Source organism: Oenanthe melanoleuca, chromosome 3 (assembly GCF_029582105.1).
Source record: "Oenanthe melanoleuca isolate GR-GAL-2019-014 chromosome 3, OMel1.0, whole genome shotgun sequence".
Taxonomy (NCBI): Eukaryota; Metazoa; Chordata; class Aves; order Passeriformes; family Muscicapidae; genus Oenanthe; species Oenanthe melanoleuca.
In genome coordinates, this window is record NC_079336.1 from 39,664,093 (window position 1) to 39,686,881 (window position 22,789).

General features: G+C 33.6%; 1 protein-coding gene across 2 annotated transcripts in view; it reads left to right on the plus strand.

The window, feature by feature from the left end:
* Window positions 1–22,789, plus strand: part of GRIK2 (glutamate ionotropic receptor kainate type subunit 2) — a 356,624-nt gene that overhangs the window by 96,808 nt on the left and 237,027 nt on the right. For both annotated transcript variants that reach the window (XM_056488408.1, XM_056488407.1), the window contains one exon: window positions 20,013–20,180. In XM_056488408.1, the coding sequence (XP_056344383.1) occupies window positions 20,013–20,180 (168 nt within the window). The remainder of the gene's footprint in view (window positions 1–20,012; window positions 20,181–22,789) is intronic.

Here is a 22,789-nt window from a genome sequence, read left to right on the forward strand (position 1 = left end):
TTGGAATTGTAAAACAATCAATCAGTTAATTAATTTTTTATTTCCAAGAAGATTGAGCAAACATTATCCAGTCTTTTGGATCAAATGATCAGTCCTTAAAATAAACTTCAGATATATTAACAAAGATATTGGTGAATATTGGCAACTTACTTTGACAAGGGAATATCAATGTATGGCAAACAGAGACATTAATAAACTACTTACAGAAAATAAAAGCAGTACCATGGAACCACTTAACTGGAAATAAAGAAAGATAATCCTAATGATACTCAGAGATGTTATTTACCAGGTAATTTAACCTTAAATGTATTTATTTTATCAGTGTTTAGGCTATCAATTATTTAGATTTTTCATTACACTGTAGATATTAGGACAATTTGTCTCTCAATATTAATTAAAATTAAAATGCAATAGTACATTTAATTAACACAAAGCCACAGGGAATATACAGCATAATCTAACCTGTGAATCAATGAAATACAACAGTTCTGGATGCTAAGCACTTAGAACTAAGAAAAATACTTGTAATTTGCAATTATCCTCTTGGAAGCACTTGTACTTTTGCAATCAAACTCCATGTGGCTGATTTTAAGGACAAGTACATGCATGTCAAACCAAGCCCTTCAAAGATGCTTCAAACAGAGAGAATAGGAGGGGCAAAAGTAAACAAAAATAACTAAAAAAAGTAAGAAAGAAAAAAAAAAAAGCAATCACTCACCACTAGTAGACCAATGACCAGCCAATTCCCATGCAGAAACTACTTTGGAAGAGCTCCATTCCTAGTTGTATGGCTGAGCATGATATTAGATGCTCTGGAATGCTGCTTTGGTCAGTTCAGGTGAGCTGTCCTGGCTTTGTCCCCTCCCAGCCTTCTTGCTGGGATGCAGTGAGAGATAAAGAAGGCCTTGATACTGTGAAAACTGTTCAGCAATAGCAAAAATGTTGTTGTGTTATCAGCACTGTTTTAGCCAAAAGCCTAAAACAAAGCACCCTACAGGCTGCTGTGAACGTAATTAACTCCACCCAGGCCAAACCCAGGAAATGACTGAATAAGCATGTTCAGTGGTTTTTCTTCTAAGCTTTTAAATGCTTTGCTTTCCAGCTAGAAAAACTGGAAGATCTGTCGGTTTCCCAGTTTTTTTGGTAGCATTGAACAGAGGGAAAGAATGGACTAATCTTAGACTACTATATACCATATTTAAGAAGACATTAATATTTTGAAATTTCAATTTGAAATTTCTATTTTAAGCCTTTTGTTAAAGGACATAAGTTGACATAAGTATAAAAGAACTTGAGTAAAAGGGGAAATGTAAAAGTATGGGATGTAATTTGAATCAAACTATTCTTTTAAAATTTAGAAAAATTTGCTCAAAATAGTACATCTTACAAATGTCAAATCAGAATTTTGCAAAAGTATACAATAAAGCATTACCTGAAGCCCAACTATTTTTGTTTATATGCAACTGAATAGCAGAGCAAGACCTTTAGAGATGCTATTTGAAGGTGTCTCTGATGCTATAGATGCAGCTTTCCTGCAAGAGCATGCATAAGGGATGACATGTGCATAAGTGTCTGATTAGAGTTGTTTGTTAAAGCCATCTGCAAGGCACAATCAACAAGCAATTGTAGCATGGATCATAAGACCTTTGGACTGAACCATTCAGAATGGAGAATTGGCTTCAAATGTTTAGAATACTTTTGTTTATTTTTTTTCTTCTGAAGATCCATACACTCAAAACGATAATGTTTCTTTTTTTTTATTCTGAGGGATTCAGAAACAGCCTGCAGAAGATAGGAGTGGAGCAAGGCTCTTATTTTAGGCTTTTGTGACCAGCTGATGAATTTATATTCCTTGTTTGATTTGCATCAGTGGTTTGGTTATACATTTATGAATTATTTTTTGCAGTATAAAACCTGTGTATCTTTTCTCTGACGTGAAAAATGCTGCTTTCTGCATGTGGTCTTAAATTATTTTACTTCATTAGCTTTCTGATTTGAAATAATTGAGTAGAGATGTACCTCTATTGCCCCATGCAATATCATGGAACTAAGACAAGACAGGATCTGACTTCAGACGCTAGCGAGTTTTGAAAACAGTCTTTTAATCTAAGATGCAAACATTCAGAATGTAAGCTAATGCAAACTCATCCTTTAAATTACTCCTTTTAAGGAGAAATCTGAACTTCTAGAGCTCTACATTACTGTAGAAATCAATACCATATTAAAAAACCTATTGGACTTGAGGAAATCCGAGAGATTAAAATCTTTCTAGAAAGTGAATGCATAAAATTTTGGTCTAAGGATATTTTTTTATTAAAAAAAATTGGCATGAGTGAAATGTATTTGCAATTTTGTGTTAATATTAAGCTACATTTAAAAGAAATAATGCACAGTTATTTACTCTATATCAATTTATGACAGAAAAACAGTTGTCATTGAACTTTTTGAAAGATTTGTCATGTTTTCTATACATGCTTCTGGTTTCTTATATTCATGGATAAATACCTCAACAGATGCAAACCGAAAGGTATTTTGGAGACAGACTTCTACAGAAGGAAAAATGTTTGCAAGATATATCTTAAATGCCACTGAAGCTCTTCAAGGGGGGCTATGTATAGACTTCAATGCAGGAAAAGCTAAAACTAAATAAATATTCAAGGTACCAAACCAATTTAGAAAACAGCTTAATACATCTGTGAAAAAGGCAAAGAAATAGTTTGCACTCGCCTAAAGGGAATGTTTAGTTTTCCTATCTGTATTGCTGCCTTTCTGGAAAAGAGAATAAATGACTCTTCTTTCCCAGTAAACCTGTGCCAGATGTAAAAGACAAAGTGTCACACTTCATTGTTTCCATGGCATGAGCAGCATTTCAACTAAGTTGTCACTGTTCATTCTGCACAGGCCTTTCCACAGGTCTGACTCATTACAGATTTGAATTGAATTATAAAGACACTGAGGCTAGTGGTTAACATAAATCAATATGAAAGGCTGGAAAACCTGTTTTTCTCAAAAGTGGTCACTAACAATGACAAGCTAATAATTTAAGACAATGTTATTTAAATCTAATTTACATGATATCTTTATATATATGACAACTTAATCCTGTGTGGTTTGGTTTTATTTTTTTTTGCTGTAGAGTGATATGCTTCTGCTTGTGTCATTTCTAAAGAAATTCCTGATACTGAGTGGGTATGGAAAGCTATAATTTGTGAGCACATTTTGCAACACACTATTCATGGGAAAATCACTGCATGGAATATTTAATTTTTGATTATTTGGGGAAAAAGAGCTATAAGAAAGAATCCCTATAAAAGAGCAAGGATGTTTTATGATTGCTGTTTCAAAAATGCAGTTAACAGTAAATAAACCACAGTAACAACTTAAACAGCATTCTGTAATATGAGAATAAATATTTATGTCATTGTTTAGTAGCAATGTGGTAATAAGGGAAACTGGTAAAGAGTAAGAATTAAGCACATTGGTGTGTAAATACAAAAGTAATTATGAATGTGTGAGAGAGCAGCTCAGAAAGCTCTTGCTGTAGGGTCTCATTGTCAATGGCTCGTGTGCATTTATCTCACACACATGTTGGATACATCCACTCAGAGAAGAAGCAAGAAGTAAGAGGCTTGAAGGACAGTCTTTGATTCATCTTATGTGAGCTCTGTAATGAGGAGGAAGAAAAAGGACAGATTCCAAGGGCTTTCCAGCCTACTTACTTTGAATCAGTCTCTATGTGTGCCTTTCTTTTTCTACCATACTAATTTCAACAGTCTGCCTCTTCAGCAGTAGGATGAATTTCATCCCTCTGTGTTCTGAATCCCCTGTAAACCTTTAGTGGGCAAGTCCTTTACAGATATTTTCAGCATACCTCCAAATGTTATGCAAGAAAATGATTTTCATAAGTGTAAGACTAATTTTTTTTTAAATAAATGAGTATGTATTGGCTTAATGAAAATTCTTTTTTTTTTTTTAGGGAGTAACTTCTGCTTAGCTCTATCAGTGAGTCACTACTTCTATGTCGCCTGTTTTCTGTTAATTATTTGAGCAGTCATTGCCAAACACCAATGCCTTGGTTTTCTGAAATGTATGAAAAGTAAAAAATCCAGACAAAATGTTTTGATTTTTTTTTTTAAATGGATGCAGGTTGGTGTTGCTGAAAGTGACTAATACCTCTTTATATGCCTCTGTTTTGTGTATCATCAGAAGGACTGCTGAAGTAGGGTTTTCATTTTTCTTTAAATGAAAAACAGTTAATGAGGTTCACCTGCAGGAAGTCACTGAGGATTATGCAAGAGTATTTGGGAATGTTGAATATGTGTGTTTAACAAGGAGCAGCAGGGAAATCTGACCATTTTTGAATAGCACTTTCTGCATACAATTAATCTCATTTTTGGGAAGATTATAAAGGCTGCTTATAATAACAAACTCAGAAGTGACATCCATCCTAAGGAAAACTAATTGTAGGTGAAATTGAATCAGACTCAGTGAATGGGATTCAGCTCCCATAATGTAGGTGCTATGAGATATATTGCCTCCAGCCACAGTTACAAAAGCATTTGCAGCTCCAGTGAGTTCTTTGCCATACTGCCAGCCTTGACAACTTGCACCCTAAGACAGTTTTAGGAAGTCAGAAAATTTTTCAGGCAACTGAATCTTGTTTTGTGTCTCCTTAAAATTCTTCTTTGCAACTCAGCACTGAAATTTTAGCTATTAACTAATATTAATAATATTAACTAATTTTAATTGCAAATAAAGTTGAATTGCTGGGTTGATGAACCCAAGAATAAAAATCAAACCAAACATAAAAGACAATTTTAAAAATCAATGAAACCAATGCTACATACATGACCCCTTGACTCATATTTGTTGCTGAAGTTTTACTTGTGTTCTATACCAAAATTTGCACAAAAGTTTAATTCTCCAAAAGCTGATTGTTTTTTATGTGAAATACTACCCAAAAGTTACACTGTAAGTAAAAATAAGTAATGAAGTGTTTTCCTAACATCAATAATCTGTTGTTTTGTTCAAATAGAAAAATTATTTAAAGTTTTTCAATATTTTAAAAAGACAGGCAAGAAAGGATGCTTCAAAAGTCATGGTAATATAAAGACCTAAATGGAAAATAAACCAAAGAGGGTCAATCATTTTGCTCTTTGATATATAAGAAATGTGTTAGGGGTCTAGAAATGTAAAAATATAGCTGGGTTTTGGCCACCAAAATATTAAATATAATTTTCTTTGACCTTTTTTTTCCATTAATTTTAATAGCATATTTCAGCTGTACTGTGTGGCACTAAAGGTAAATTTATTAAGGCCTTTATCTGTCAGCTGTGCTTGAGAAATACTAAATATTTTATACAAACTAGATAACTAGTGAGCAAATACATCTTTTCACAATAAACATGAAATGGAGAAAATTTAAATACCAGATTCAGAGAGATCCCCTCTCAGCATAAGAACCACCTGTATTACATGAAGTTGTCTCATGCAAATATCGCAAGTTCACACCACCAGAAAGAAGAAAAATCCCCCAGCTCCAGAAAGAATACACATATATCTTGTAATGCTACTGGGTTTTAAGCCACCTTAGGTGATGGCAACCTATATCCACTGTCTGCAGCACTGAAATCTCCTTCTTGTTTGTTTTCCCCAGTTCATACCTCTGCAAAAAAAGTGACAATTAGCACTGAATACTTTAACACTTGCATCAAGTAAGGCCTTCTAGTTCTTGTGAGTGAGGAAACAGTGAATAAGAAAATGGTACCCACCATCTGTATGACATAGATGTTTTTGCAGAATTCTACCTTACTTCAAGCTATCTCTCTACCAGTTTGAGTCATCTTTTCCTGTTCCCTCATTATGTGAAATTTATAATACAATTTGTTACCATCCTCTTTACTTTTTCCAGATCTATTACATGACTTTTGAAAGGAGCAGGATTTGGTTCAAAGCTCGGATCCTTATGGGTGTCAAGTACCCAAACTCTCCTTTTAGTCAAAGGAAGTGAGCAGACAAAATGGACAAACTGATAAGCTTTGAAAGGACTGGATAAGTTTAAATGAGACCTATTTGCATTTCAGAGACTCCCATGTAGATAAGACATGAGACCTGGGAAAGACATGGTCCTTTTCTGTGCCAGAGGCAGGAGGGGTAGCCCATATGTGAGCATAAATATTGACTGTGCTCAGCTCAGCTGTTCTGAGTGCATCAGATGAGTGCAATAGGAGCTTGTCTATTGGCTTCCACACAAAACTCTCTAAATCTTGAACTTCAGTCATTCCCAACCTGCCCAAAGCCCCTCTCCAGTGGAGGGAAATTAAAATTTTGTGCAGTGTGCAAGATATTGTCATGAAAGTAAAGCGTCCACCTAATACACTATTACAGAATTTATCTTTCAGTTTACTGTTTTAAACCCTTTCCCCCCTGCTTAATTGCTAATATTTAGACTGTTTTCCTTATGGAAATATTTAGAGTGATCCTGTCAATACTCTACCTGCTTTCTAAGTGTGCTTCCTTGCTTGAATGCCTGAAAACAGAGGTTGTGAAGGTAAGAGATGTGAAAAAGGTGGCATTCACATCTCTATGTTCATATGCCTAAACCAGAAACATCATTTGTGAAGACACTATTTTTTGTTAGGCACTAATAAATCCAGTTGTAAGACATAGATTCATTGAGAACATGTTTTATATGATACCTCTAATTCATGGAGCATCTATTTCCTTTTAAAAAACTTGTGTTCTCTGTAGGGGTGTTTGGGAAAAGAAAAAAAAGGCCTCAACATGGGGAGATGCTGATTATACTGTATGAAAAAAATAATTTCTTTGAACCATATAAATTAGAAAAAAACCCCCATGGCCCCTGAGATTAGTTCAGTTGGTGCTGATTAGGCCAAGGTTGTGGGTTCCTGTATAAACCACTCTATAGGCCATTCTCTTAAAAGTTGGACTTAAAGATCATTGAGGGTCCTTTCAACTCAGAATGTTCTGTGTAATTCAGTGATGCTGCCTAGTCTTCTGTTACAAATAAAAGCCTTCTCTGTGGTCAAAGTAGTTTTCAAAGCTTTTTAGATTTTTTTTTTTTAAGGATATCATTGTAAATAAAAAAGAAAAGTGAATACTCTGGTCATGGATTATGGAATCCTAGGTTAAAGATGTATCTGTTTGGTCATGTACTAGAAAAATATATAGAAGAGGTAATAAAAAGGAAAAGTTTATTTGTATAGGATAACATTTAATCCAAATACAAGGTTCAGATAAGGCAGGGTGCACAACTCTTGTTTTCTACCAAAACAACTTTTCATTTTTCTCAAGAGGATTCTAATTCAGTAATTAAAATGTAATTATCAAATTAGAGAACAACATTTCAGAGCATAATTATCATATTACCTAATAACTTCTTAGCATCTAGACTTTTAAGAAAACAAAATATCTGTGTATAATTGAAGATTAAAAAAACCCAAACTCTGGATACCTGCAGTGCTGAATTTCAACATATAGATGGAAACAGTGAAAGTACATACTGTGGAAGAATCATTTGCACATCTAGATTGCATTTCAGTCATTAGGAATATAAACACCTTCCTCTCATGGAAAAGATTAATTGGGTAATTATGAAGAAATACAAGTGGCAGTCAAGTTTATTGCAAATTAGAGAGGAGTTTAAGGTATTCAGCATCTCTGTGCTTCACATCAAATGTTTTTACTTTCTGTTGGTGTATGACACATTCCCCCAGACCCTCCAATAATAATGATAATAATAATAATGCAGGCTGTGAATTAAATGCTGCTGATTTATCACTGGAGATGAGAATCAGTATCTGTGACCTGCAGCATACTGAAACAGACCCTCCTGTGCCTCATTAAACATTTTTCTTCTTTACTTCAGGGGCTCACTCTAATCTGTTCTTCACAGGAGAGTGCCATAAATTATTAGTTTCTGAAGCACTCAAATTTCATATACATTGGCATGATTTTTATTGATATGTGTCACATTAATTAAATTTAGAAATAAGAAAAAATTTGTGGAAATTTGTGGAAAATTTGTGCATTCACTATTAAGATTTAGAAGAGAACTTAAATGTGTATTTCTTTTATTTATGGAATTGATATAGTAAATTTCCTTTTTGTGAAGAGTTGTCTAAATTTCTTTTGCTAGGTGTGTTTGCATAAGTCATATCAAGATTTTATTTATCTTGGGTCATATTACAAAATGTGTAAACTTCACTATTGCTATAACTAATGAAATAGGGAAGTTCAAGAAATGTGAACCAACGTATTTTCAAAATTTTAAAATTAAATCCTCTCAATTCAGCAGCAGAAGTACCTAATATCTCTGCTTTTGAAAAGAGACTTTCTTTTTAAACTTTCCCTTTTATCAACAATAACATTAACAACAACACTGAAGATTCATCTCTTTCTTACTTCTTGGCATTTTTATCATCAGCACCTAATATTTGTTTGGTCATACTACTTGCTTGTTTCTGCATTTGGATGACATTCCACCCCCCTCTTTTTTTTTCCCCTTCCATACCTGAATAATCAAAAATGTAATCATTGAGAAAATACAAGAATACCCAATTTTTGGGGTCCAAGCTCATGCACCAGGGGCAGAAATAGTGAAGATTTTTCTGAATAACATTCAATAACCCACGTTGGTCTTCTGAAAATTGCTTCAAAGTATTAGAACCTTATGCTCATGGTAGCACAGCCATATTTTAACCAGAGCAGCAGTACTGTTGACAAAAGTGATTTTTGATGAGATTGTTGATAAAATGAAAAGGTAATGATTTAATTTCTAAGCAACTCTCTAAGGTAAACATTTTTGGAAACTGAACATTTGAGTACTGAAGTGAAACATTATTAATTTTAATGTTGTTTGTCCCATTGAAAACTCATCCATCAGTGATTTTGAAGGGTTTTCTTTTGTTTTTGTTTGGATTTTCTTAATCTTTGAAAACTAATATAAATTTTCCTGGTATTTCACAACATTTCTGTAGCAAGGATGTCAAACTGTTCAGTTGTAATACATTCAGAAAACACTTTGGAAAGAAGCAGAAACGCCTCAAGGAGTACTGAAGAAAATCTATGTTTCAGTGGCTTTAAGGGTGAAATGGAAACAATAAACAGTTTCAGTAAATGCATTGTAATACAGCAGCAGCAGGAAATAGTAATGAATTATTACTATTAACTAAGGGAAACATGATGCAGCAAACTAAAAATTGGAAATTATTTTCCTGGAATATAGAAATAATTCAAAAATTCGCTTTATAAAAGTACTAAAAAAAGGGATTGTTCATATTTAAAGTTCCTACCACTCAGTTACATTGGTGCTCTGCATCTGTTACACAGATGTATGTCTGTGCATATGTACATATATATGCATGCAGTCTAGATATGCCTTTTGTCCTTTTTCTTTTCCCCTTGATTAAATTAGATAAGAATTGCTTCAGGTTACTGAAGGATTCTATGCATGGAAGTCTTGAGAGAAGGAAGAAAAATATGAAAATGTATTTTTTGAACTGGCTTAAATCACTCAAATATCTACAAACTCTTGAATATTTAAATATTAAGTATTAAAAGAAAAAAAATCATTCTCAAGCTGGCAATAACCACATAAACATTTAGTTTCTGAAGATGATTCTACACAGGGGTCTAGTTACTAAAATTTCTCTTACTTTAATGATGGTCACAGCTTCTGACAGGCCTTAGGTCAGACTTTTTGGTTTATCCATTTGCAAGACTCAAGTTTTAGTCTTTTGGGACTGCAAATGAATTTTCATTGGCTTTCTCTGATGACCAAAGTCATGGCAATAAGTATTCTTAAAGTTTCGTTTAAGAAAGAAATGAATTTTTTTATGGTGTTTTCCAATTCTAAGCTTTTGTAATACTTTAAGAAAGTTTTTGTTCCTTGATATTTTTGGAAAAAGGAAATGGACCTTATTTATTTTGAGGTTTTAGATAGGCTTAAGTGTGAGAATTTGGCTTTTGGTTTTGTTTTTTTTCCTACTGAAAAAATTGCGAGTTTTGTGATTCTCATTTGCTGGATCCTGCAGTGTTTGGTTTGTTGCTTTTAAATTACCTACTTGGTCTTAGCAGGATGAGTCAAACTATCTGGATAACTGGGCTTTGACCCTGAAGGTACTTCTGGCTAGCACATGCTGATATTTGATGTTTGAAGATGCATTAGAAATTACCTAACCAGAAAGGGCAAGCAGAAGGAGACCTGGCAATATGACACCAGTCTGTTGAGGTGCACTGGTACTGTGACAGCAATCAAAGAATTAAGCAAGAAGACAAGTTGGAAGCTACAGGCTGGGACTGTTGATTACTCAGGAGGAAAGCCTGAGTCCTGGCCCTGAATTCCTCTCCCATTTAAGCGAGAAAATTTTTGGATAAGAAGCAAATAATCTAGAAGTTGTGGGCTGGCTCCCCTTTTATAACTAGCAGAGACATATAGAAATTTATGATAATTTTAGGGTAGCCCTTGTTTTTTTGTTCTTGCAAAAGCAAAATTCCTATGTCGTAGCCTCTCTTCAGTCAAAATTGAAAAATTGCCTTATCTGTAAGTGTGCAGTCTGCTGGTTAGGACAGGATTCAGATGGACATCATGAATACTATATAATAGATTTTGTTTTCTTCTTTATTGGTAAATGCTTTAAAAAGTTTGCTTGAAAAAAAAAGAATAATCACGTAACCACAAGGAGTATATTTTCTTGAAGTTGTCTTTCCATGTAAGCTGCACATTTAGCTTTTACTTATTGTCTTCTGACTTTGAAGTTTAAGCCCTTTTCTGTTTTGTCTTTAGATGCTGAGAGACCTAAGCATGAGCTTCTAATAATGCAGTATAAGAAGTATAATCTCTACCTGCTTGGATGTCTTTAGTTCCTGGAAAACCTTTCTGTTTTCCAGAAATTTTGAAGTGATTTCTGGTAACTGTTGAGTCATGGTCTCTGTGAATTTCTTCCGAGAAATTAGATGTGCACTTTTCAGAGCTCTGCTTGAAAGTGGTAAAATCTGACATTTTTTCCTGACTCTTCTTTACCTTGTTAAAACAAAACAGCAAAAAAATCCTAACTCCAGAAAACAAAAAAAACTAACCCAAACCAACAAATCCCCACATTTTTCTCCAGTTTTTGCATATGGACATATTAGTATTATACAGTATAATATAGTAGGCGTTAAGTTCAAAATACATTTACTTTTTAAAGGTTATTTCTTATAAGTGAGTCACTTTTATTTTAAAAACAAGTGAAAACTTGGATATAATTTTCTTTGTTGTCTGTGTATGGTTTGGCCTCTCAAATGAGATTCCAAACACAAACTAAAATTTATGATGACAAATAGCATGTAGCATAATGGAAAATAAAAATTCTGGCCTGGATGCAATATTATTAGCATTTTTCTGTGGTCTTTATGATGGGGTTAAGGCACTGGTTGTGTCAGTGTTCTAACACATTTTGTGACTCTTTCTACAATGAAATTAAATGGTTTGTGATTTGCATATCTTTAGACCTGTAAGTAAGGAAGTTAGAAGATGGTAACTGCCCAGTAAGTACCCTAAGAACAGACACAAAATTTTCATGAGGATCAGTGTAAGACTATTTCTGTAAAATTTAGGCATTTAAATTTGCATACTATGTTCTTTAAAGAAGTTTTGGAGAAAAAAAATTTTCTTCATGGTTATTGAGAAGCTTTTTATGTGGCTATTGACTGTCTCTAGAAAAAAGCAAGGGAAAGAAACAAACATGTTGTTTTAATGTTTCAAAACCTTTTGTGATCCAAACGAAGGAAAAGCATTTCATGGCAAAATCTCCTGAGACCATTTTTGTAGTCAAACTTAATTTATTACTTTGTTTCCTTTTGTTACTGTGAATCATGAGAGGCTAATTATTGTGTGAGTGTGATAATTGCATTGATATTATCAAGTGTATTCTGTAATACATTGCTTAGCGTGTCAGAGAAAGGTAATGTACATCCCTTAAAATGGGAAGATATCTTATGGATAGTAATTCTAGCACTGTAGGTGAATGTGTTCAGCTATTGTTATTTTATCTGTCATCTTTACTTGTATTCTATTGATATTCTGACTGAAAGGATTAATATTTGTAGAGATGCTATCAAAAGCAGTGTTTTATATGCACATTGCATATTTCAGCCTAGTAATATTTTTAAACTGTATTTTATTTATTAAATTTCAAAGCATATTTGTGCTGATGAAAGGGAAGATTCTGGTATGTGTTGTTGGTCACATCTGATATAAAGATATTAGAATTCATCCAGTTACATTTAAAACAACTTTGAAGATACTTATGACTTGTATGCACTTAACTTTTAAAACCTTTTTCATTAGTTTTATAAAGTAAGGAAAATTTTGTTCAAATGAGATCCACAGTTGTTATTTCTTCATAACATTCCTTTTCATTTCCCTACATTTAAGAAAAACCAACCAAACTCTCTTTTAATCTTTAACATTTACAATATAAACACAACATTGACTGACTATTTAGCCTGTTCCCTATTGTGCAATCAGAAAATACAAAGTTTTATTTGCCTTAAATCAGTGGATAATTAAAATCCTTTTAGGATTTAAAAATGCCTAGAAGTTGTCAGTTTCATGCAACTACACTAAAATGTCAATCCAAATATAACTTAGATCCTGAAGCTAATAATTATATGCATTTTATACAGCAAAATTTGCAGGATCCTGTGATCATGCCTTCATACACTGATTCCATGGATGCCTTTAACAGAAATTATATCTCATTTCAAAACATATTAGATTTTCCAATAATTGTACCTGCGTTGCAATGTTGAGATGTTTTGGGATGAAATATTTATTTTTAAGATAATCTTCTTGTCCAATATTATTCAGGAAATCAGTAAGAATGAAAGTAAACCCCTGAAATTCCAGATCCTGCTTCCTTCCTCCAAACCCTATGTGCTCTCAGAATGGATGAAGGTTTCTGCTGAAGCGTGCTATCTTTTTTTGCAGTGCTGTATCCATATAAAACCAGCTTCAAAGTCAAATAACCAGCATTTCCTTTGTCAAGTAATCCTTTTCAACATTTTCCTGTTGTGAGATTCAGAAAGCTTTCAATATAATTTTGAAAAGAAGTAATAAAAGCGTGGTATTGTTCCGATTCACACTACTGTATTTGAAATCTGTAATTCCATAAACTACATTACTTTATGGAAAATGTTGTAAGGAAGAAAATTTTTCATTCATTTTTAATATCTTGTTTGAAAGTGATTCAATTTCTTAAATTCTGTTCCAGACAGAAATAAATGGCTAAGATGTAATTTTGCTCTATATTTGTAAGAAGCACTAGTCTAAGCTGTCAACCTTTAAGGAGTTCTTTGAACCACCTCTGTAGATTTCAAATCCATAGCAGGGCCTGAAAGAGGATTATCAGTACAGTGCATAGCACACTTGATTAAGCCTGAAATGCCTTCAGCCAGCAGCCTCTATCAGCTGCTGTGCTCCTCCCCACAGTACCAGGCATGCCATGTCAGTGATATTGGGTTTTTGGGATGAGCCTCTTCAGTGCCTTCTAGCTGTACCTCTACCGGAGAGGTGTAGTCCATTCACACCTCCAAAATACCATCATTTCTGTCTCTGTAAATGTCTATGGCATATATCATCTTGTGAACTCTCAATATCGTGCTTTTGATTTCTTATCTTCCACAATCATTGGCTTCAATTACCAAATGGCCAATTTTGAAATTGGAACGTCAGATGTAAGCATATATTTTAATAGTCCAATACTTGACAGAACTGTTTGTATTCTGCCTTGAAACACCTCTCAGAAAAGTTGTTTATATGGATACCAGTTACTTCTCCCAAATTTTGTGGCTTATTAAACAAAGCCTGTCTGACAGTTCATGTTTTCTGAACATGAAAAAATGAATCAAAAAAGTGATTTCGATTTGTCACATCAGTATTAGATCTGGGCAGCATAATTATCTTAGATTCATAGTATTGACCTGAGGCAAGGAAAAAGAAAAAAAAAAATTCCTAGGGAACTTCATACAAATTTAGTAGTAAAATTTAAATATATTTGTATACTTTCAAGTAAAGTGGTGGGAAGAAATGTTACTGGGATTTAAAGTAAATTTTTCTTCAGGCAGTCCCATTTTAATGTTACTTAAGAAAGAGGCTTACATTGCTACATTTAAAGAGTTATTGTATCATTAAAAAGAAAATGTTCCTGTCACATGTGACTGATGCTAGTTTTTATAACATATTAATAAAGACCTTCATAACAGTCAGTAAATTTGTGCAGATTGGTGCATGTTGATAATATGGCTAAAGTATTAAAAAATGTACAGCTATTAAAACTAGTGTGTGTATATGTGCAAGACCTCTATCCAGTTGGTTGATATTAGAAAAAAATTAATTAATTAAAATTAATTAATTAGTTAATTATTTTTATATCTTCAAACAAGGAAAGCACAATTAAGATTAGAGTTACTTTTTCCATAACTTTGTTAATGTGAAAAATGTTTTGTGTGAATGATTTTTGAATTTTTCTATCCTGATTTCACTTTTGAAAACCATGGAAGTTTTAACACTGTGTATATAGTTCTCCAATTGCAATATCATTAGAACCAGTTATTTTAGGTTAGGTATTTTCAAGTAGTCTACAATCTTCATTTTGGCTGATTTGGTAGGCTCTGATGTGAGGTAATGTGACCTTCTGTTACATGTTTAAGGGTTTAATTTTTCAGAGGGCACAGTTTGCAAAATAGCCTGTAGCTGTAATTAGATGGCATTCATTTCTCATGAAACAAACAGGTGACTGTGACTGTACTAGAAACAAGAGGAGAAATTCTTTGATTTAATATTAACCAGGTTTGTTGTCAGCTTGTTTGGAGTTCTACTTGGATACTTTTGAAGCTTGCTTGAATGAGGATTTTTTTAAGTAGGCAACAGTATTTCAGGTTTCATGGTATGCTGCTCTTTCAAAAGTTCTCTACATGTAAGAGAGGGAAAGATTTCCTAATAACTTGTTGTGGAACTTCCAGTTATGTAGTGATTCGTGCAGTTAAGCAGCTTTGTCCTTTCTGCTGGGTTTTGTTAGGTGTTATATGGAGATGATAATAAAAAAAACACACAAGGTGGTGATTTTCAAAGGGGACTCTGTTGTGGAACAGTGATGTAAAATTGAATAATTCAGAAGATTAATTTATTATTTGTGAAATTTGGTACTTTAGAGTAGGAAAATTTTTCTGGGGGGATAATTTTTGCCAAGATGTGTCAGCAAGCTGACTTTTTCTCCCCCTATGGATTTTGTATTTAACAAAATTATCTGAAAAACAGGGAAAACAGGATGACTTGTAAATAATTGTCCATTCTACTACATTTTTTTTTGATGGCAAATGCAGGCTTTTTCATTTGAACAATTTCAGGACAAAATTTTTTAGACTTGCATAATTAAAAGCTATTTTAGATTTTCTTTTTCTTTTGAAAATAGTAAGGACATCTACATTATATCCTTTTTGGTAAAATATTACTATCCTTTTTTTTTCCCAATAGTTTGTGTTTCTGAAGAAACAGTTGCTCCATCAGTATTTCATTGATGATTTTACCCATTTGGTAAAAGAACTTGGTCAAATAAAGGTTTTTTCAATAGAGACAATTGATGAAAAATCCAAGTGGATTTCAGGTACATTAAAATCAGTTCTTTCATACCAACTTTAAAAAGAAATTTGAATTACCCCAGATGTCACTTCGAAGATGGAGTATTTAAAGAATATTTGTTAATTGCTCTGGCTTATCTGGCTTGGATTGGCATGTCTGAATCACTGTGATTCTTCCATTGTTGATCACTCCTAAAAATCTTGTGAGTTTTGTCTAAGTGGATACTGTGACAGTAAAACTGGAAGAGCTCAGCTGTACAGCCATCACCTACTGTGCACAGCCTATAAAAGCTCATGGGCTACAGGCTGAGCTGTAGATAAGTGATCCCATATTCCCTGGTGTCACTATGGCAGGGCAGGGACAACCTGCCTTATCATTACCACTGTAAATGAAGAAGACATGTGTGAGACCACTGAAGCAAGTTAAGAATAACTTACACATGTTTTTACAACTTTTAACTTTTCTCTCTCAGTTTTGGGGTAGTAGTGGAATTTTGGGCTATTTCTCCAGGATGTGCTGCTGCTTGCATCTGACAACTAATGTTTCTGCCTACCATGGGTCTATAAATTCTGTTAAAAAAAACCTCAAATCCTCACACCTGCATTTTTCAAGCTGTTAGACAGAGATAGGCATTGGTTTGGCTGCTTGTCCACATACCAATGGCAAGATTTATGACTCTTCTGTCTGCTTATCTGAAGCCATGCAGTGCATTCCTCAATTTGATTATTAATAAGGCTATCCTGAATACAAAGTAAAGCAGCAGTAAAGTCTTCTTGGGAGGGAACAACATGACACAATATGCTATGACAGCTTCTGGATACCCCCATCTCTTCATTATTGAGTATATCTGAACTAGAAAGCCAATTATTGCATTTTCTTTTCCATTTGATAAAAAATACAATTCAATTAATGGCTTGTCTCTCAGTATTAAGCCAGTGGATTTGCATGACATAGTCTTTAAAAATACTCAAAGTTTTGTTTGCTTGTTTTTTTGCTATTATTCACATACTTAGTGACAAATATAGGAACATAATTGTAAATTTAAAGTTAAGAATAAATTTCTGTTTCTGATGCAGCAATAGAGAAGCACCATTTAAAACTTCTCATTCTTGTCAATACTTGAACTCATTTATATGACTTTGCTGAGCATCCTGGAAGCATCTAATGCATAGACTTCCAAGCAAAATGACAAGGTTTCTCCATCTGGACAATGAAGATCTGTTTTTTTAATATATTCTCATATTCAGAATTCAGATGTGTGTCTGTCTGAGCTTCTGGTCTTAGTGGTTGAGTTCAATTTAAACTATTTAGATGTATTAAACAATGGTGCTGCCCTGTGTGCTCTATCAGCTTGGCCCAAGCTGTATTCTGAGGAACCTGGCATTTTTAGTCATTTTGCATATTAGGATATTTGCATAGTAGGACATGGAGCACTGATGATTTGGGTTTCTTAGTGTGAGGGTTACAATGAACACCTGCCAGCATCCAAAATACTTTACTATATATTTTACTAAACTGAAATGAAAGGACTCTAGTGGATTTTTTGACAACCTATGGCTTAGAAAATAGCTAGGAATCTTCAAATACATGGTCTACTTTATATTCCTCTAGGGTTCTTATTTTTAATTTCAGTGTCTACCTAATGCAAAATATGAAAATATTCAGGAGCAGAAAATAAGTTTTCCTTCCTCCTAGCAAAATATCCTAATCATAGAACAACAGAAGCAGGTTATTCTACTTCTCATTTTCTTAGGAGTGGAAATATACCCTGAAACAGACAGACCATATGATTCCACGTTTGGGGTTTTTTTATCACAGGGATAGAGAATAAGTCAGTAAATGAGGGAAGAAATCACTGAATTGTGTATGTGAGTAATTACAAATCATGGCCACTCAGAGGAGATAGGCAAGGTCAAAATAAAATTTCTCTCTCACTCTTTTTGTTTTATTTTATTAATGTTGAGAGTAGTGGCTGAATCTTTGACAGGGAATTCCCTGCCTCAAGGATTTAAAAATCAGCATAATGAAAAATGCAAGAATAAAGAAGGAAGGTTGTGCTGAACTTCAGACACATGGAAATTAGAGAAGAAAGCTTCCAATGTAAAAACTTCAGGAGAACAAAGAAACTGTAATGTTTATTTCTTTTAATTAATCCATTTAGCTTAGGATATAACTAGGATTTTGTAATTGTTTGTGTGACACTGGTTTATTCAAATATATTTGAATAAGTGCCCTCCAGATGCCTTAGGAAAGCCTATGAAATATATCTAAATTTTCATTTTGTTTATGGAAATGTCTTTTTATTTTATCTGAATATCTATACTTATCATTTAACTAATTTTCCAGTTTCTGCAACAATTTAAAAATGCTTTCCCCAAATCAAAATACTATCCTCCTATATGTCACCATTTGAATTGCAACATTTAGATTCTGTAAGTCCTAGCAGCACAAAACCTTGTCTATTAGAATCTGTTTCCCTGAACAGAGCAATCCATTATCTTCTAAAGTAAGTTGCCTTTTATGTTCATATTCCATTCTTGAGTAAATAAACATGGTCTTTTTTCCTTTTAAATTGTATTTGGCTTATGTATTTACTGAATACTAAGTTTCTTTAGCTTCTGCAGTTTTGTTAATATTGGTTACTGATTTTATGCATACACATGTATATATTCCATGCTCAATCGTTTTGGATTTACCCTGATATTTAATTTTTTCTAACGAGTCTGCTTTTCCCATCTTTACCTCTTTTCCAGTTTAAAATGACAAATTCTTAAATAATTATTAGTCACATCTTATCTCAGTGGCTAAGGCTTGTGCTTTTAAAGTAATATTATATGAACATCTGCTCCTATTGCTCTTGCCAGAAATTAAAAGGCTGATCTGCAGGAAAAAAAGGTTAACACCTCAATTTTGTAGTGAGAAATGGGTTGAAAGAGGAAGAAGACTTGCAAATTATTATTTTTTATATTTAATACTATCTGTATATAGTACATACACATTTTTTTGCTTTACCAGCAGCTCATCTGCTTGATTATTCAGAAGACTGTTTACAAACTGACTGCAGTTTTTGAAGTTTAGTTTGATCCAGTCATTGGATATTCAGATTCTGAGAGCTTCTTGCTGAGAAAGTAGCAGTGTTGAATAAATGTTTTTAAAGAGTAAAGTCCAAGTAGCAGCATTACTTTGGAAATGAATATACAAGTGAGGAGAGAGTGAATGACTAGCATTTCTTTCAAAGACACAATACCTGACTTGTAGTTAGTGATGCTGTGATGATGGCCACTGTCTGTCCATTGGTATTGACAGGTCTCTGTTAAAATGAGTGCTGAAGGGACTGTAAAGGTGTTGGTCATTTTTCTGAGGAATTCCATGTAACTGCAGACACATCCTCAAATAACTTTTATTGTCATGTACCCTTGGCCTTTCCAGATCCAAGAATAAATTATATTACCCCAAAATATGTATAAATTTACATTCTGCGGACAATGATATCTCATTAATGAGAAAAGCTGAAGCACAGCACTGTCTCACAAATTTATTTGCTTCTTTTAAGGTGAAGATTGGCTCAAAAGTGTTCTAGAGATTGTTATTATTTGGGACATGTCCTACTCTGGTAGCATGCCTTATTTGGGGATACTTTCATTGCAGGATAGAGGTTATTCAGGGTGTAGTTTCTTGGATTCCTCTATTTACTGAGAATGAAGTTAGCATCTACATGCAGTTCAGGGCAAAAGAGCAAAATCTGAACCTTTTGCTCAACGTATTTATCAGTTCAGGGAAACAATTCTGCTAAAATATCTCTACATTTTAGTTTCTGGAGGCAATTTAGGGCAAACCAGTTCTAAACTCCTTTGTATGTTGTATTTTCAGTGAACTGTCGAGTTCATTACTAATGTATTGTAAGTAGAAAGCAAGAATCCATGTCTCCCTTCCACCTGCCACACACACATAGGTTGTGGAAGATCTGGAAGGGACAAATGTATTCATTTCAAGTTTAACTGCATAAAATAGTAACAGTAGAGGTAATAGTTATGTAATAATTAAATATACTTCACCCCTCTCCTATTTTCCTTCTGAATTTTATGGTTAATATGTAATGGTTCACTATTTTTTTTTATTCACAATACCAAAACGAGTATTGAGTGGAAAATACCAACAAGTTTTCCTTAAGGTAAGTTCTAATTGTTGCTGGTTTATTTATTGCCTGACTCAAAGCTCATTAAAATCAAGAGTTGCATTGTATCAGGTTTATGAAATTAAATATTTCAGGCTGATGAATCTTTTCCAAAAGGATGATTAAAGATGTTATTTTATGCCCTTTTTGCTGACTCGTGTTTTTTGTTTTGTTTTGTCTTTGTCCCTCTTCCAGGAGGCATTTTTGAGTGTGTGGAATCTGGTCCAATGGGAGCAGAAGAATTAGCCTTCAGATTTGCTGTGAACACAATCAACAGAAACAGAACTCTTCTGCCAAACACCACATTAACATATGACACACAAAAGATAAATCTCTATGACAGTTTTGAAGCATCCAAAAAAGGTAACTTTTTGCATATTTAGTTTTTTAAAGTAAGAACTAAGGCTCACTTGGTTTACTCCCTGAAAAAGTGTGTATCTGGTGAAGCCTTATGCAGTGAGACTGACATTTTTGTCACTGACCTTAAAGAGCTGCTTTATTTAATGTTATAATGGTAACTGCTTGACAATTACATTGCCACCTTTGCCCCCACCAACCCTATCTAAAATCTCTTCCCTTAAATATTTAAAATCTGAAATAAATTTTGCTAAACATTGTGACTAGGGTGTTTCTGAGACCAGTTGCTTTGGAGTGAGAAATCTCACCATCTCCAAAATTTATTCAGCAAAATGCCAAGTTCCTCCCAATTCTACTGAACCTGGGATTCAATTTTAAGCATTCAATCACTTCAAGCACATTTTCACAAATACCTTTATATAGTTAATCATGGACTTCAAAAGGGAAATGGTCGTTGTAATTTTGTGCATCTTATACCAGCATGACATAAAAATAAGCCTATGTATTAAGTCTGTGCTTGAGACTATCACAGTTAGATACTTGTCTCGGCATGAGTTAAGCCTTTTCCTCATAACTAGAAATTATATGTTTACAGAAGAATTTAGAGTAAAAATTTATTTTGAACATTTTCCCTAAGTTCTAAAATCAAGTCAGGGACAACAGGCACAAGTTTCTGCACCACTGCTGTTTCCTAGAAAGTGCAAACACCAAAAATTTCAATAAGTATTTACGGAAGAAAGTACAAAGCCTCATGTCAAAATTCAGTAAGGTTATTTTGCACTGTATTATAAAAACATTTTTTTATAAATTGAAGAGGAAATTTCATATGAATGCTGTATTTAACATGACAATAAGAAGGGTGAAAGAATTGGAGGTCAGGTCCCATCATGTCTCCCCCAAGCATTAAAGACAAAAAGCTTTATGCAATAAGGGACTTTTTAGAGTGGGCTAAGAAGAGTGAAAACACTTGATACAATATTAGAAATTATATGTAAGGAAAAGCTCCTGTGTCATGATTAATGTACATGAAGGACATCTTAAAAGTGAAATTTAATACTAATTAAATGTTCAGTCTAGAACTGAGAGGAAATTTTTGCCACTTTTACTATTACAGATCAACAGAGTTAATCTTGCTAACCTCTTTTATCTGTTTATTTGACAAATAAATAATTTCAATATAGAATATTGTTAGGCATGATAAGAGAGTATCTTTATTTGTACAGAAATACATACAGTTTGGTCATTGAAAGATGATTATGTAAAATTGTCATGAAAATTGGTCACTTTTCATTTATGAAAAATTATAGGCTAAATATTTATGCCTAACAAGGTGGTTTCTTTACAGTATAGCATGTATGGGAGAAGAAAGAGGCAAAAATGCACTTTTAATAGGGTATCTTTGAGTTGTTATTCTAGTGTTTTGGATGGTAGACTAAAGCAGGTTTCGAGAGAGACTACTCTTTCCTTTCCGTCTCAGCCAACTGTGGATAAAGGGGCTGAATCTTAATTCTGTTTCTTTCATTCTCTTTTCCTTCTCACCTTCCAAATTCAACTGCTTCCTGACTCCTGCACATTCTGACCTGTGAAATCTAATAAGACAGTTTCTCCCCATTCCTGACGGAAGATGTAGACAGCAGAGAAATTTCTCCTGAGATCTTTAATTCTTGAATTCTTCCTTGAGAAAAATAAGCTACTTTTATCCCTAGTCTGGGGTTTGCTAGCCTGAATATTATGTTGCTAATTCTTGTTAGACTGTAATAGCTGAAGTTGGAATGGCAACATGCTATTGATTAGACATACTGAATAGATTGCATATATTCATTTTTCCCACTTGCATCTTGGATGAGAATACAACACTATTTGTAACTGCTCAGACTATATCAAAATCTGTGTAATCTTCTAGCACTAATAGCTTTTTGCATCATCAATTCACAATACAGACAACTGCATTTGTGCTCACAGTGCTTTAGTTCAGAATCAAAGGCTAAAGGTTAACACAAAATGGTTCATTTTACTTTGATGGATACAAAGCAGAATTTTAACAATGGAGTTAAAGCATTTGACTCATTTTTGTGGTTCATTATCATGTCCATTAGTGAGTAGGCAGGCACTGAATCAAAAATAGCCTGTTTAGACCCCTTATTAACACATACTTTTGAAGTTGAAAATAGATGAAATATTAATGTCTTTTTAAAGGTACTATAGGAATAAGCAACCTGAAGACAAGGTTATTTCCAAGCTACTGTTTCTCAGTGAAGAATAATGCAAATGCAACAAAATATCCCTCAGTGTTCTAGGAAAATTGGTATGCATCTGATAGAACCAGTGCCATATTAAATCACGTGTGAGAGCATTGCATTATTCAAATTTCAGAAAGAGGGGAAAAAAAATAAGTCCATTGAAAAGCCATCTGGTAGCTATTGCTGTTGTTAGTGATCCCATTTACTGACATTTGCATAAAGCTTGTTGATTACTCTTAGGAAGGGCAATATTAGCATAAATGTTTTTTTATTGAGCTAGTCATTTAGGCAACACACCGAATAGCAATGAAGATCCTGTGTGTCTGACAAGTTTATTTAAACCACTGGTGCTCTGCAGCAATAAAAAGGTGTGCC